The sequence below is a fragment of the Sinohyriopsis cumingii genome, chromosome 3 (genome assembly GCF_028554795.1).
Source record: "Sinohyriopsis cumingii isolate HCF-2022 chromosome 3, ASM2855479v2, whole genome shotgun sequence".
Classification (NCBI taxonomy): Eukaryota; Metazoa; Mollusca; class Bivalvia; order Unionida; family Unionidae; genus Sinohyriopsis; species Sinohyriopsis cumingii.
This window is the reverse complement of record NC_142963.1, coordinates 91,388,877-91,405,087: the sequence shown is the minus strand read 5'-3', so window position 1 is coordinate 91,405,087 and position 16,211 is coordinate 91,388,877. Positions and strand designations below refer to the sequence as shown.

At 35.6% G+C, this 16,211-nt stretch overlaps 1 protein-coding gene across 6 annotated transcripts in view; it reads right to left on the bottom strand.

Moving 5' to 3' along the window:
- Positions 1-16,211, bottom strand: part of LOC149803278 (mismatch repair endonuclease PMS2-like) — a 163,936-nt gene that overhangs the window by 67,708 nt on the left and 80,017 nt on the right. For all 6 annotated transcript variants that reach the window (XM_089952949.1, XM_089952950.1, XM_089952952.1 and 3 more), the window contains one exon: positions 15,983-16,100. In XM_089952949.1, coding sequence (XP_089809075.1) covers positions 15,983-16,100 — 118 coding nt within the window. The remainder of the gene's footprint in view (positions 1-15,982; positions 16,101-16,211) is intronic.

Sequence of the window (16,211 nt, the reverse complement as noted above, 5' to 3'; positions counted from 1 at the left end):
GAATCTTGTCTTGCAAGAAAGAGAGTTTAACCCTGAATTTATCTGTGCCAATAAAATCCCAAGCATGATTTATCAAACACCCTAATCTCCTTAAGATCTGGTTAAAAATCCATTGTTTAAAAAACATTTTCAAAAGGGTTGATTTAAATTTTGACAAAAGATCTTCGAAATTATATACTGTCTTCTTGCAATTTGTTAAACCAGTCCCCAAACCTGTATTGATACAGGGGCATGTATAGTTTTTTAATATATAATACAAGGGACGACAATTTCTCATTTCAGCTCTGAGATTCAAAAATTTGGACTACAAATTTGGAATAAAATGAATAGCAGTCTGTTTTCTAATCTGGGTTTCCTCTGATTATTCCATCCCCATTTTTTATATTGGGGACATTTAGGTTCGAGTGTGGGGCCATTGCAACTGCATATAAAAAATTTGGAATTTGCCGCTGCGGTGCAGTAACGACATATGGTAGTCGCTTACCAGCAGGCCTAGAAAATTTTAACATATGTTATATCGACTTATAGCTGCATGAAATCGATAGAAAAATGATTTATTTTCTCATTATGTCTTTATTCCGCTGACAGACTAGACCAAACTACGGCATTGATGAAACCTCACCTGGTACTCACCATTTGCATTACAAGTCAATTCATGAATCTCAAATGACAACATCGTCATTTCAACAACAAACTCTATTTTAATGTTGTTGTAGAGAAATTCAATTATATTAAATGAAAGTCAGATACTTTTTGTAAAAACCAGCAATCTGGCCAGTCTGATTTATCAAGCAGAGAGCACATGTCAACGTGGCAGTCCTGTGATGTAACAAAACTCCAGAAGTTGTTCTTGGAATATATAGATATGGAAAACATTGTGTTCTTTCATTTTTGTATTTTTATTAAAACCAGTATACAACTTTCATTTAATATTTGTAAAATGTGGGTTGCTAGATTTGTGTACTCATGCGACTAGCAATGCAAATCGCAAGTACCAGGTCACATTTCATCAACTCCGATTTTAATACTCACAATTTCTGAGACAATAAGTAATTTTATTATCCATTTCATGCATGTATGACTCGATCTAACAATGGTTAAAGTTTGCTAGGCCATCCAGTAAGTGGCTACACTTTGCCAACACGATGTTTGCCTCTTGTGATGCAAGAGTGGTTTTCATAGCTTCCATGTAAGGAAAGATACAAATATCAAGATGACTCTGAAAATAAAAGTCTACTAGACGAATCTAATCCACTGAGCATTTGGACTGACTCAGCATATATGTTTATTGCAAGCACCCAAATGATACATACTGCATCCTCTGAATATTCTGGTTAGAACTCGATAAATATATCTAACAGTCAGTTTAGTTACGACACAGTTATGCGATTGTTTCAGGCATCAAGTGGTGGCAGAAAATTCCCTGGTTTTTCCTGACTTTCATCAATATTTGCAAAATTCCAGGACTTTTCACAGTCGGGAAAAAAATTATCATTTCTCTCAACTTTTTCCCAATTTTCCAGTAGCGTGGGAACCCTGCGATTAATCAAGTTATTCACTGCTAACATATAAATGCAGACATCTTAAAGAAAAGGCCCGATTCTTTATTCACACATGTCTGAGTTAAACATATTTAATACCATTATTGTCATCTTAGGTAATTAAGTTTTCATATGTTTGTAAGACCGCTATCAAAGCATAATATTCTCAACAATTAAGGATTAGGTGCCTGAAAAAAGCCAATGATTATAAACCTTTTTTGTTCAAAACAATCCTGCCAAAATTGCCCAGTGGTAACCCCTTGTTGCTGGTGACCTGGACATTGTAATCTAAAATTTGGTAAACTCCATGCATATTGTGATGGCTGCTGCTGAAAGAATTGTTACAATATATGCAAAACATAAATTGCACAAATACAGACAGTGGAAATGTACACTGATGTCAGGTCTCGGTTGACCTGAAAATATCTACCTTTAAACATATTAAGTTAAATGGTTTTAACTGCACACATGACAAAGTAGTGCTTTAGAGATCAGACTGAAATGGGTTTTGAGAAAGTGGAACTAATTTGCTGATTGTTTATTTAACAGACAGTTGATATGTGCAAAAATGTATATATAAATGAGAATAATATTTGCTTTTAGAAAATAAAGAAGGACACAGACAGTGAATCAATCTGTATTTAATACTATATATCTGGTAGAGCCATTAAAACTTTTAAAGGAGTTTTCCTGCTCATGAAAGTTTGCATTCAAATTAAATTGTAATCAATTAGATCAAAAGTGTTCTTCATTACTGATTTACTTATCATAATGTTAATTTCACATTCTCAGCATTAAACATAGTCATGGCACTGAAACAAAGACAGGTGTTGCCTTTCCAGTGCATATGAGTGGGGGGGAGGAAATGGGGCAGGGGAATAAAGGCTTGGTAAGGTATTTTGTTGTGAATTTCAATTTGTTGTCTAGATCACCCATGAAAATTGGAACCCAACAAGTGTTTCACAGTAACAAATGGAAAAAAGACTCCCAGTAGCATATACATGTACTAGATCAAAATGTAATACACTTACTGAAACACAATATTTAAATCTGCTAACAATTTATTCAAATTAAAAGTCTATTATGTACAATAAATATGCAAAACAATTTTAAATACTTGAAGCATCATAGGGTGTGTATTGCTATTACCTAGTTTATGCTGCATTTCATGCTAGTGCAACAGCTTCAATACTAACCCATTAGCTTATATAGAAGTACACCCTGAAACTGACTATTTTTTAAAAAATTACTTTTTTATGTACAAAAATTGGGTTAGCTGCATCAAAGTTTTCTAGTACAACCTTGATCTTTTGTTGTCCAACTTAACTGGAACAGGATATTGTTGTAGTCTGGTTAGTGTAAGCAGATTAGTCTGTAATCTTTGATAAAATTGTTCATGTACATCTGCTAATTACTAAATAATCATTTATATCTTTTGTAAGTATATTAGAACAGACTTGGATTTACCAGAATATAATATTACCAACGACATTTTTAGTATTGCAACTATCTTTCTGTCTTCAGCCATCCATTCCTTGCAATATTTGTAGTATTTACCTGTAATCTGTTTTACTTTTAGCCTCCAACTCTAATACAATAAATAAACTGGGTTCAAGAATGAGATTAACTTCTCAAAAAATGTAATCCTTTACGACTGTTTGAAACAAAATCTCAAGTTCAAAATCATAAGTTTGATGTTTTCCTGGCCAGTGAATATCATTCACTGAAATAAGTCCAAAGTTGCTTGTTAATATTAGGTCCCGTCCAATAATTTAATGCATGACAAAGAATTTTAAAGTGTAGTGTATAACAGCTGACAAAAATGTGGAATTTCTCATTTGAGTTTGGCTAATTGATATATGGTAAATACAGGCATGCTGAAGGTATGGCTAATTGATATATGGTAAATACAGGCATGCTGAAGGTATGGTTAATTGATATATGGTAATACAGGCATGCTGAAGGTATGGCTAATTGATATATATGGTAAATACAGGCATGCTGAAGGTAACTGATATATGGTAAATGCAGGCATGCTGAAGGTAACTTTCATAACATTTTTGTTTCTTCGATAATGTTTACCTAATCATACCTAATCATAATACCTTAAGATAACTACTACTACAAATACTTTAAAAATCCAGCTCTCCTAGATTACAACTTTTTAGCTAAAATGCTTAAGGTGGAGCTCTACAGTTTCATATTTTGCATAGGGTTAGGATTTTAAAGAAAAAGAATTTCCCTGGTTTTCCGCACTGGTTATAGTGGCAATTTAAAAAAAGACCTTGTATATCTTAGGTATAATGCAAAGAACATTTAATTCCCTTTATTTTGGTGTATGATTGATGGGTGTACTATGGGTTATAGAGTATACAGCTTGGCCTTACTTCAGATGTGCACCTTTCAAAAAAGTGCTAGCTCTATTTGGTCATTTTCACTTCCTGAATTTCAGAGGTAAATTGTATAAAAAAGAGCCGATAATTTTTTTCACATTTTATATATTTGCTAATTCATTCATTGCACTTTCAGAAGCTGGTATTGTCTAGTCTGGCAAAATTCATTTTCCCTATTTTAATAGCTGCTATGTATAGTGTACTTTAGACTAATTCAGGCTGATTTTTTAACACAAGGGAGCAGTCATTTTAGTTAGCGGTGTGCTTAAATCATGTAAAATTTCCAAAAGTACAATATCCAAAAGAAATATCATCCACATTACATTAATGTAGCATAGAGGTATGACAACATTCTCTCCACTGTGCATGTTTTAAATGCGAACTACTTCACCTTACATATGTCACTCTCTCAAAAGTACATATTAACTATTGTTAAGAGAATATAGGTATTATTTTTGTATGATTTAATTATGTTTATATGGCTGAAACATTTAAGTCGCAAGCATCAAAACAATCCTTTTGAATAATTCTCCTGCCTTTCCCCCTACAGAACAGTATTTATGAGTGTCAGAGTCTCTAACAAGTCCAGCCTCCCCCCCCATGATAAAAAGTGAGCTATTTTAAGAATGCACATTACATTTTGTAAACATAGCAACTAATGTTATACTGAATGACAGGAACATGAAACTAGCCAGAATTATTTCTGAGATATCAACAAAGAATTTTATAATTTGAAAAGGGAGGTAACTCATCAGGTTCATAAAGGTCAAAGGTCAAAGTGTAAAATATTGCCTATTGTTTAATATGGAAGAAGCGAATTCACTTTCTCATCATTTTTCTTTAATTTCATTGCAAATAAATGAAAAGAAACATCTTCACCATATATTTCTGTCACTTATTGCAACAGTTTTAAATTTAAGTTGACCTTATTCCTATATCCTAAGACTTCTAATTTCCCCATAATTAAGGTCACTACTCACACAAACATGCCTCATGGCAAATTATGTAAGCAAGAGCAAAATGATCATAATTAGCTTATTTTCATGCTTAACATCAATATGAATGTACCATTTTATTCTGAACATCATACATAATTATATGAAAATAAAAAAAATAATTGCAAACATTGTTATATTTGCTTTAAGGTGGCACTCTACAGTTTCATATTTTGCATAGGGTTAGGATTTTAAAGAAAAAGAATTTCCCCAGCTTTCCTCACTGGTTATACTGGCTATTTAAAAAAAGACCTTGTATATCTTAGGTATAATGCAAAGAACATTTAATTCCCTTTATTTTGGTGTATGATTGATGGGTGTACTATGGGTTATAGAGTATACAGCTTGGCCTTACTTCAGATGTGCACCTTTCAAAAAAGTGCTAGCTCTGTTTGGTCATTTTCACTTCCTGAATTTCAGAGGTAAACTGTATAAAAAAGAGCCGATAACTTTTTTCACATTTTATATATTTGGTAATTCATTCATTGCACTTTCAGAAGCTGGTATTGTCTAGTCTGGCAAAATTCATTTTCCCTATTTTAATAGCTGCTATGTATAGTGTACTTTAGACTAATTCAGGCTGATTTTTTAACACAAGGGAGAAGTCATTTTAGTTAGCGGTGTGCTTAAATCATGTAAAATTTCCAAAAGTACAATATCCAAAAGAAATATCATCCACATTACATTAATGTAGCATAGAGGTATGCCAACATTCTCTCCATTGTGCATGTTTTAAATGCGAACTACTTCACCTTACATAAGTCACTCTATCGAAAGATCATATTAACTGGTGAGTGCCCCCTAAAGGTATCTGCCAACATAGGTGGCAGTTAGAGTGGTCTCCCCTTGATACCAAGTCCCATGAAATCATTAGTTACTAATGGAGTGAAAGATATGCCCTCTATATGGATGTAACTGCTAGGAGGCTGGGAGTGTGTATGTATATTATGATTAGGTAATTACTATCGAAGATACATTTAACTAGAAAAAAATAGTTTCTTCTTCAAATTTGTTACCCAATCCAATCATACTATCTTAAGAGAATTGGTAAGAGGTGGAAGGAGATATATCCCCTGACTTTGGAGAGACTATCTCTGGTTTCCTAATGTAAGTAAGAGAGTTTATAGATAACCTGACTGGATAATAGACTCCATATGTCAGGGAGTGGCTTTGAAAAGGAAAAAAATTGTCCCTACTACAAATCCAGCAGAAGTAGTGAAGTTGCATCTTTAGGATACTGTCAAATGACCCAGACAGGTACCCTTTAGCACCATGGGTAAAGGTTCCCGCAGATCAAATTGAGCCTTTAGGATGAAAGATTTCTGATAAAACTATAGAAGTGTAATCGGATCTCCATCCAATGGCATGGATAATTACACTTAAACAGTAGCACTCATATGCAATGTTTGTGGCAACTGCCCTAACTTTGTAAGCTACGTGATGCAAACTCTTTGGTGAGGGTTTAGTCCAATATGCAGAACAGATGTCCCATTTTATTCAGGATGAAAGTGTCTGTGTTGATATATCGTCCTTCCCCTCTGGCAAAATGAAGCATGATCTCCCTCAATGCAATGACTTTGTCTCCCTGAATAACACTTCAGAGCTCGCACATGGTCTGTAAATGACCTTGAGATGAATAGACTGATTACCCATAAATGGTAGCCTGTTCTTGGCAATGAAAGCCGGAGACTTCATGAGTGATACTAATCCATCTGGAACTGTATGTAGATGGGTCCACCAATAGGAAATGTATTTGCTGAATTTGACTTCCAATTGCCAAAGCAGTGAGGAGGCAGGACTTATGAGGTGAACTAATTAAGCCCTTGAGAGCAGTTCAAATGTACATCAAGATTAATACCTGTGATTAATTCCACTTGTGCAAGGATACATTTTCACTGACCAGGTGAAATCCAAGATGAACAGATGATTGGAGATGTGTTTAGTTTGTCTAATATCCTCTCCTCCATGATAACACACTATGCCAGTGATTGTAGAATAGTAGGTTTCATTGTGATTGGTGGTAACTGTTTCTCATCAAAGATACACTGGACATTAGCTATTTGAGGTATGGATGCCTACATTGGTATCAAGTGCTCTTGTGTGTTCCACTGAGATTATATTCCATTTACCCTGTAAGCCTCTAAGGTGGATGGCCATCTCACCTGATGGATTTTCTATCACCTATAGCAAGAATTGATTGTTCTTAAGGGTGTAATTATTAAGATCCAGACATGCAGGTTCAGTAACTCTGGGTTGGGATGAAACACCTGCCATCATTGTTGTTTAATGCAGATGAGGGAATATCTTTATTCCTGCAATTCTGTTTTGAGACTGATGAGGTTGATCCAAGATTTCCCATCTGAGCTGAGTATTCAGGATGAGAAGACTTTTGATTCCTGTATCTTCTTCAGAACCTGAGGTGATGAAGAACTGTGTACATTTTGGTCATTTCAATCTATGGAAAAAGCATTGATTATCTAGGCCTTTTGGATCCAAGACAATAGTTTGGATTTTGGCATTCCACCTTGTAGCCAATAGGACTTTCATAGGTCAATCCCACTGAGCCTCTATTAAGTGAAAACTGAAGGATGAAGATATCATTCCATTTGCATTAGTTGCAGGGCAATGAGTCTGCCAATACATTAGCCATTCAAGGATATGTCGAACTTAAAAGTGGATTTATCACTGAGGACATCACTTTACAAAGTCCCAAACAAGAATACAAAGGTCTGAGTGCTTGGTTCTGCCTTGCTGCTTGAGATAAGTCACCACAATGAAGCTATCGGACAGGATGTGAATTCCATTCCCATGTAGTTTCTCCAGCAAACCAATGAAAAGCTTTCAAAATGGTTTTTATCTCAAGGATGTTGATATGTAAATAATAATCTTGAGGGAATCACACTCCTAAGCATCCTCGAAATGGTAAGCGACTACCACATTCCTCACTGTCCACATCCATAGTAAGCATGATTTCCAGAGGTTGTACTTGCAGAGGTATCCCTGACGCGAGTCCAGATTGATTTCCTGCCTTTGAGATGCAACCTTGTATTGTGCAGATTGTGAAAGTGGTCCAATGGTTAAAGGTTCAGCCTCCATTCGGACCAAAGACTCATTGTTATGGGAGCCCAAGAAAGTGACCAAGGCTAAGATGTCTGCTGCCGCATCAAAGCAAAACTCAGCATCTTAAGGAATTCTCTAGCAGATGGATTGCTCTGTACAGACAAAAAATCTACCACTGCACAAATTCAATTCTTGTTGCTGGGTGAAATATATTCTTTTCACTTGAACACTGATTCCAGACCTAGCAGACTGAACTCTTGAAAGGGCACAAGGTTGGAGATATCCTTGTTGACAAGGCAACTGAGAATGAAAAAGAGGGTAACTCGTGAAACCATGACTTGTTCCAAAATATAACTAGCCTGCTGTTGTGTACCCTGCTGTAGGCGAATCCAAGAACTTCTAGAAGCCATTTGAGTAGGGACATGAAATCATGCCTTTTGCAAATCCACACCGATTGTATAGTCTGCACAATGGATGGCACTAGAACCTGTTGTTGCATTCCTTTGAGAAACCAAGCTTAGGCTGATGGGCAGGTGAGAAGTGCTGCATTGTAGCTGAAAGAACTTTTGGTTTAGGAGGTGTGCTGAGTGTGAAACCAAATCCCCAGGAAACCATCTGTCATGTCCACATGTCAACATGGTAAATCTTCCCCATTCAGGAATGAAAGATTGGAGCCTTCTCCCTACCAGGATCTGTGACAAGGCTGGGGGAGGCATAGATGTATGTCATTTGAGATAGGGAGGGTCCCACTGAATGCTGTTGAAAATGATATACCTCCCTTTGACTCTTCCACTTAGTTTGGGAGAAATGTGGTTTTTGCTGGTTGTAAATCTGGTAGGACTGCATCCCTATGGCATGTGCTTGTGGGACATTCCAGCGACCTTTTATTGCTTGCCTTGCAATTCTCTCTCTGCTGTAACTGAGACTGTGAGGGATGGAAGCATCCCTGGTGGCTTGGTGCGAATCCATCATCTTAATTATTAAAGAGGACATTAGATGATATAGGTTGCAAGTGCAGCTTTGCCTATGATGGTCTTTCACAAAGGTGGAGGTAGAGAGCATTGCATTTAATTCCACATGTTGTAAGTTCAAAACAGCTTTTACAGCCATAGCCATAGAATGCTGGGCCTCTATGGTACGAAGTGGATCATTCTATAAACATGCTCCCACGTATTTCTGGTGAGATTCAGGGTGGGAGAATGTAAACTGTTAAGCAGTGTTACACCTACTGAAGATTGCCATACATATTAGATGCAACACTGATCTCATGGTCATGACAACATGAATCAACTCATGGGAATCCAAATGGAAAACAGAGAACTTCAAGGCATTTGCAAGAAAAAATGTTGACAAATGCTTGGAACTTGTAATTGATGATGTAAGCAGTCCCAAAATGTTGTTCACTTCTTAGATTGTGGGAGCAACTGAAATCAGATTCTTCCATAGAAAATGATTACCAGATGTCAGAAGTTAGTCCCACTGGTGATGTAGAGGAAAGAGGGCAGAACTCTGATGGGAGTGGATGGAAAAACTCTTCAGCCCAATCTAGAAAGATAGGGAACTTGAGGGCCAGTTTTTGTCCTTTCTAGATGAAGGCAGTGAAGCCAATATCTCTTGTTCTACCTGCAAAGTAGTTAGAGAAGAATGTCGAGGATGGAGACCAACTATACTTGCAGCATATGATGCGTTAAGATTTCATTACTTCCAAGGTTTTGCAAAGTAGAAACTGTCTTTGGGTGGCTGAGGCTTGAGGGTGTGTGAAAAGACATCTCTTAGAAACTGTGGCACCAAGTTGGACTTCATACACCAAAAGTGTCTTGAGACACTATGCAAGTAAGATTGATCCATGAGGGTGCCTATATGATTTGGATGTACCTATATAAACTGGACATTGACCACAGGAAGTTCCTGGCAGCACTATGCAGGTTAGACTGATCCATGAAAGTGACTGTATAGACTAGACATTGTCCACAGGAAGTGCTTAGCTGCACTATGTGGGTTAGTCTGCTGTATGATTGCTATCATGAACTAAGTTCTTGGGTATTATAGCACTAAATTGGGCATCATACACAGAAAATGACTCAAAGCACTATGCAATTTGAGGAACTAGACAAGGTCATTTTCTTGTTGCTGATATTGTGTGATTGATTGTGGTTGTGGCCCATTATGATCCGAGTTATATGACTGAGTCTAGTTGTGAAGGAACATGGCCATCTGGCTGGCATGATTTTGTCCAGTTCTTTAGTATGAGAGGGGGTATTGTATACTGATCCATGTCCTAATTTTGATATGCGAGACTGTAACTGAGGCTGTTATTGCCCTTCATCCCACTCCCAGTAAATGATTTGGTTTTGAACTTCTGTGTGCAAGCTGATGTTTTTGTCCCTCAAGCTATGCTATGCTATGTACCTTCCCCTAAGTACCCAAACAATTGCTGCCCATTGACTTCTGTCCATAATATGTAAGTTGGGCATGCATTCAAGGAATGATAACCAGTGAAAACTATCATAATATATGATAAATGAAAAAGCTCATATGGCCTATACAGGTAAAGAATTAGTAACAATTAACCCATGGGAAGGTCAACTTGACTGCATATACTTACTGAAGCGTTGCTTATAGTAACTACATGAATGAAGTGGAAGGCAAATAATTTATTCTAGTAACAAATTACCCATGGAAAGGTTAGTTTTTTTACTGCCAATAAAGTAAAGTAAGTGAAGCATTGCTTAAAGTAGTATCATGCTACTGAGTAAACCATGTATAGAAAAATTTGTCTGACCATGGTGGAAGCTATACAGTAGTCCCCCTCTTAAATGGCACCCCCTGACCAATGGCCACCCGCTCCTTACGGCCAGAATCCGTTGGCACCAACGAGTTTGTGTTCAAAAGTACCCCTCATGAAAGGCCAATCAGCTAATGTGACCAGCAGCCAGCATATTAGTGCAATAATATAAAATTTACCCCCACAAGCGGTCGCATTTTATTTTAATATGTATCTAGAACCAGTATTTTATTCATAACATGTGTTTAGTAATCTGATTTCTGTTTCCCGATGTCAGGTTTTTGTTACTGAAAGAAGTGTTGACTAATGTACATGTACTACTAAAGTTAATATAATATCATTAACGCCTCGTGAGAAGCCACATTTATTCCATAAAGCCAAGAAAGACTCAAATTTTAAGGGTAAATACATGTAATCCAATTAGACATACTGCTGTGTTATCATAAGATGTCCAGTTTAGTCACTCTGATAATTGTTAAGATTACAATTAAGATTACAATTATTGAACAGTAGTACCAGCTGAGAAGTGGCAGTATCGGTTTGATAGCCTTTATGGTTTCCCTTAGTAAGATGTTGAGCTTGTTCACTTTGATAATTAGTGGCTATTACTACTGACAATAATTGTCAAAATTACAAATCCTAATGGCCGCGAGGTCAAATCTGCGTGATGTTAATGGTACATATCGAAGCCGTTTTGGCTTCTCTCACTTAGTCTCAAGAAATGTATAAAAACAATAGGGTACCAGACTGCGACTGACGAGTCATGTGACAAGATCACTTCCTTTAAAAACATGGCAATTTGTTTAGATGCATACAAAATTGTTTTATCAGTATTGTAGTTGGCAACATGAATAACTTACTGCAAAAAGATCAACATGTCATACAGGAAAAGAAAAATTCTCAGTTTATAAGAGAAAGTGAAAGTAATTCAACTGACCGAGAAGAGGGGAGGTCGAGGATCCTTGCAGAAAACTAATGTCGGAAAGACTCAGATAAACAATATCGTGAAAGATAAGGAAACAATTCTGCAGAAGTGGGAAAGCGAAATGGACGGAGAAAGGAAGATTGTTTGAACCAGGAGATGTTTGTATCCCAATTTAAATGACAAGAAAAAGCAACAATTTTGTCAGTTGAATTGGGATATGACGACTTTACCGCAAGTAATGGATGGTTGCATAGATTTCAAGTGCGACACAATATTAAATGTTCTGTCCTTAGTGGAGAATCAGCTGATGTTAATAATGAAGTTGTCAAAGATTGGAACAAAAGACTAAACGATATATGCAGGGGATATGACTGCAAGGATATTTTTAATTGTGATGAGACTGGTTTGTTTTTTAGACTGTTACCAACAAAGTGACAGATGATGTGATCTGTAACATAGTTTTAGTTTTAAAACTATATCAATGGTTATTCATAACATTCTTTTGAAAATGATGAAACAGATTGTTTTACATTTATTTCACAACATGCATGTGACTTTTTAATGAAAATATTAAATGTTTTAGAACTAAATGTACTTGTGACTTTCTTCATATGTATTTACTATTCGCATTTGTCATCCCCCTCTAGAAAGGCCACCCTCATTATAAGGCCACTTCCCTGCTGCAATAGGGGTGGCATTATAAGAGGGGGACTACTGTACAGTAATATAAAAAAGTTTTCTATATTACACTCAAACAAAGGCACCTAAAACAGGAAATGAAGCTTCATTATTGATACTTACATAGTAGTTTACCATACATATTGGGGCACGAAACACTTTTTTTCCTGTCCCAGAACTTATGATGAAACATTTTTTCACCTAGGTCATATCTCCCAAGACTTAAGAAAAAATTAAATTTGTGTAGACTTTGTTCCCCCACCCACTACACAGAGCAATACAATAGATGAACAAAATGCTTATTTTGATAATAAAATGAAAGAAACTAACCTTGTTATGTTATAATTTATTCTTCTCTATTTTTCATCATGAACATTAAAGAAAATATATATCCACTAACTCCATATATGCAGCACCTACATCCATACTGTAGCATGTATCGCATATGTCAAAATACAACACATTGTTCATTGACATGAATATAGAGAAACAACTCATTTGGTTGTACTCAAAAGTTTGAATACTATATCAGACTGAAAACTGATCCAACAAAATCACAAATGAGAGAAAGAGAGAGGGAAATATCAACCGACTGCTTGAAGGCACCTGCCATTCATGCATGATATGGTGTAAGGTGCAAAATAACCAAGATTGTATTACATCTGAGTTAACTATATGACAGTATCTCACACATAAATACCATTATTTGAACATACATTCACTTTAAGTGCAAATAGCTGTTTTCGCTAGCATGGGTTATAAAAAGTATTATTAAAACAAGTTATTGTAACATACACTATTTACCCTGCAAACATCAATGACTGTTTGTATCAATTATGTGATGGCAAGGAAATAGAAGTCCCAGGTAGTGAATAAACACAACTGACAGCAAGCAATAAACTTATTGTTTGAATATACTAATAGGATATCAAATACAAAGGAAATTTATTAATAAAGCAAGCCAACCTCGCAAGCTAACTTTGGTTCCTTTTGACCAGTATTCATGGGAATTTGAAAACAATTTAAGCAATGGAACAGTTTCTAAAGCAACACAATCTAGTACATTATGGATAGACATTGATGATCCAGCATCTCCCAGAAGCTTTGGAGGAGAAAATAAAATCATTCTATGAATTTGTGATGGCCAGAAGAGTGAGGCTGATTTCACAGACAATATGATTATCAACATAAATGAAACTCCATTGTACTTTGATCTCATTTATGAATGGACTGTTGATAAGAAGGGGATTAAAAGTGTGGGAATTTGTATGACTGGTGAATATTTTTTTAAAAATCTTACTTTAGTCCCTGTAGTTTCTGCTTCAGGAGATGTGTTGCTTCCAATGATAATTTTTCACATCATGAGGAAGCTAAAAAATATTCATGCACCAAAAGGATGGATCATACGTGTGTCAGAGAAGTGTTGAGTTGAATGACTGAAAAATTGTTAAAATCATGTTAAAAATCCAAATCACATACACACACTTCCTAATGGCAATGACAGTTTCCTATGAGGTGGATTTGGAAGTGGATTTGTTAAAAAAAATGTAGCTTTAACAATTTTCCAGCTACATTGCTACAATGTCTGCAATGTGGCAGTTTATAGTGATGTCTAGCACTGGAGCATCATACCACAGACATATAGCATGATGTCCCACCCAGTCACATTATCCTGACACAAGGCTGACCAGTTCTAATTCTAACCTCTTAATGCTGCGCGCCAAGTGAGGCAGCTGTTAGTACCATATTTATAAGTCTCTGGTATGACTCGGCCAGGGTTTGAACCTGGGACCTCCTGCATACAAGTCCAAAGCTCTAACCAGAAGGCCACCAGAGTGGTTGGTGATAGGAAAAACAGAAAATTCTGAAATTTATAGATAGAGTATAGTTCCCTTGGAAGACGAAACTCCTCTAACTTGTTTTGGAGTAGAAAACTTCCAAACTCTAAGGATTTTGTGAGCCTCTCTATCTGTAGAGAGCCATGCTACCTGGCAGGAGTGGAAGTAGTAACTGGTGATTTAATTTTTTAAGCCAATACCGGTATGAAGGAGAGATAACTCTAACTACTACCAAGGTGGGCAACTATTAGCTTTTAAGCTTAAAAGCCTTCATCTGGAAGGGTTGGTTTTGTTACATAGGAGTTGTCCTCCTAAGGTATTAAGACTAGGTAACATATTTGAAGAAATTCTTTGTAAGGCAGATTCTGGCATCTACCTGCAGAGTATTTATCTATAAAAGGTACACAGAGAAGAATCTAAATAATTCTATTTAACTAGGTAAAAATCAAAAGTCTATATCTCTGGGGAGCCAATACAGCTCATTTAGGAGAGCATCAGATTCATAAACCATGGGTTTCACGTTCAATACCCACCAAGGCCAGCCTGAGTTGGCTGACTCAATGTGTCCTTGCGAAAGGCACTTAGCTCCAGTTTTCTTGGCATAATATAATCACTAATGTATTAACAGTGCCATTAAAACAAAACAAAAAACCCCACAAATCTCAATCTCTCAATTAACAGACTGCCACTGAAGAAAGCCTAAATCATTATTACAACTCAATTTAAATGTGAACATAAACTTATTAACATCACCACAGCTTGACTATGCAAAACCCATATGCAAACAGCAAGTAATGAATGTTTATCACTCAATGATTTTGAATCTTGTTCAACTACATTTTATAACATTATAACATTTTGTAAGCAATCTGTTGGAACGAATATCACCAAAATTTCAACCAGTACATTATTGGTCTGAAAAGTTTAAGTGAGTTAATGCTTTGTCTACTTACAGTAAATTTCCAAAGATATTAAAGTTTAAAACATTTCAGGGGAGATAATCTCAGTAATATTCATGATTCTCATACAATGGATAACTGGTTTTTAAAATATAGTAATGATATCCTGTAATACAAATGAATGGTAATTTTGTTGGATTTCTTAATTAGAAAGATTCACAAATCATGAGCACCGTTGTCCTAAATAAGACTGGAGATTTTTCTTGTTCATTTTTCCAGATTCGGAAATTTGTTATTTAAAAATTAAATTTAAACTTCCATTTATGAGTAATATAAATAATATTTATTCAAATTAATTTACTTGTATTTGTCTTAAGATGAATGTTTATTTTAATGTATTTTTTTAAAAGATAAGAAAAGAAGTGTCCAAAGTACTGTTAAAGAAAATTAAAATTTCTTAACAGGTTTTCTTCATTTGTTGTGCCACCAAACTCTGGGAAATCAAAAAGTTTCTGATAAATTGTCTCCCCTGAAATATCTTTAGATGCTCATAACTTCTAAACTACACTGTAGTTCAGTGTCATTTTACTACACTGTAGTTTATTTTAAAATAAGCTCTTTTTTTTAATAGTGTTTATTACCAAGTTTCAGTGTCAATGGTAGTAAGAAGAATAGAAAGAATTATGCTTGAGAAATGGACAAAATATAACATGAGAATGGATTAAAGATTGTAGTGTAACAATGACAAAACATATAAAATCAAATATAAAAAGGATTGGGATTGACCTGCTCTATTTCATATTTAGATAATAATTTAAAAGCACAAAGAGTGAGAAAAAAATCAATATTTTTTTCTATAGAAACATACGTTTGAGAGTCTGCCTGTCAACTTTCTGGTCAAGTTTGGGTGATGTGGTTATGTCTTCCTTTGCAAATGTACTTGAGAATGATCGCTTGAGTCTGGATAATGAACAGCCTGAGAAGACCTTGAGATAAATACAAAAAATATATTTTAACATGCCATATAATACATAAATGTCACAATTTTATTAGGCAAAATGTATTTATTCTCTGCACTGAAAAAACACAACAAAACA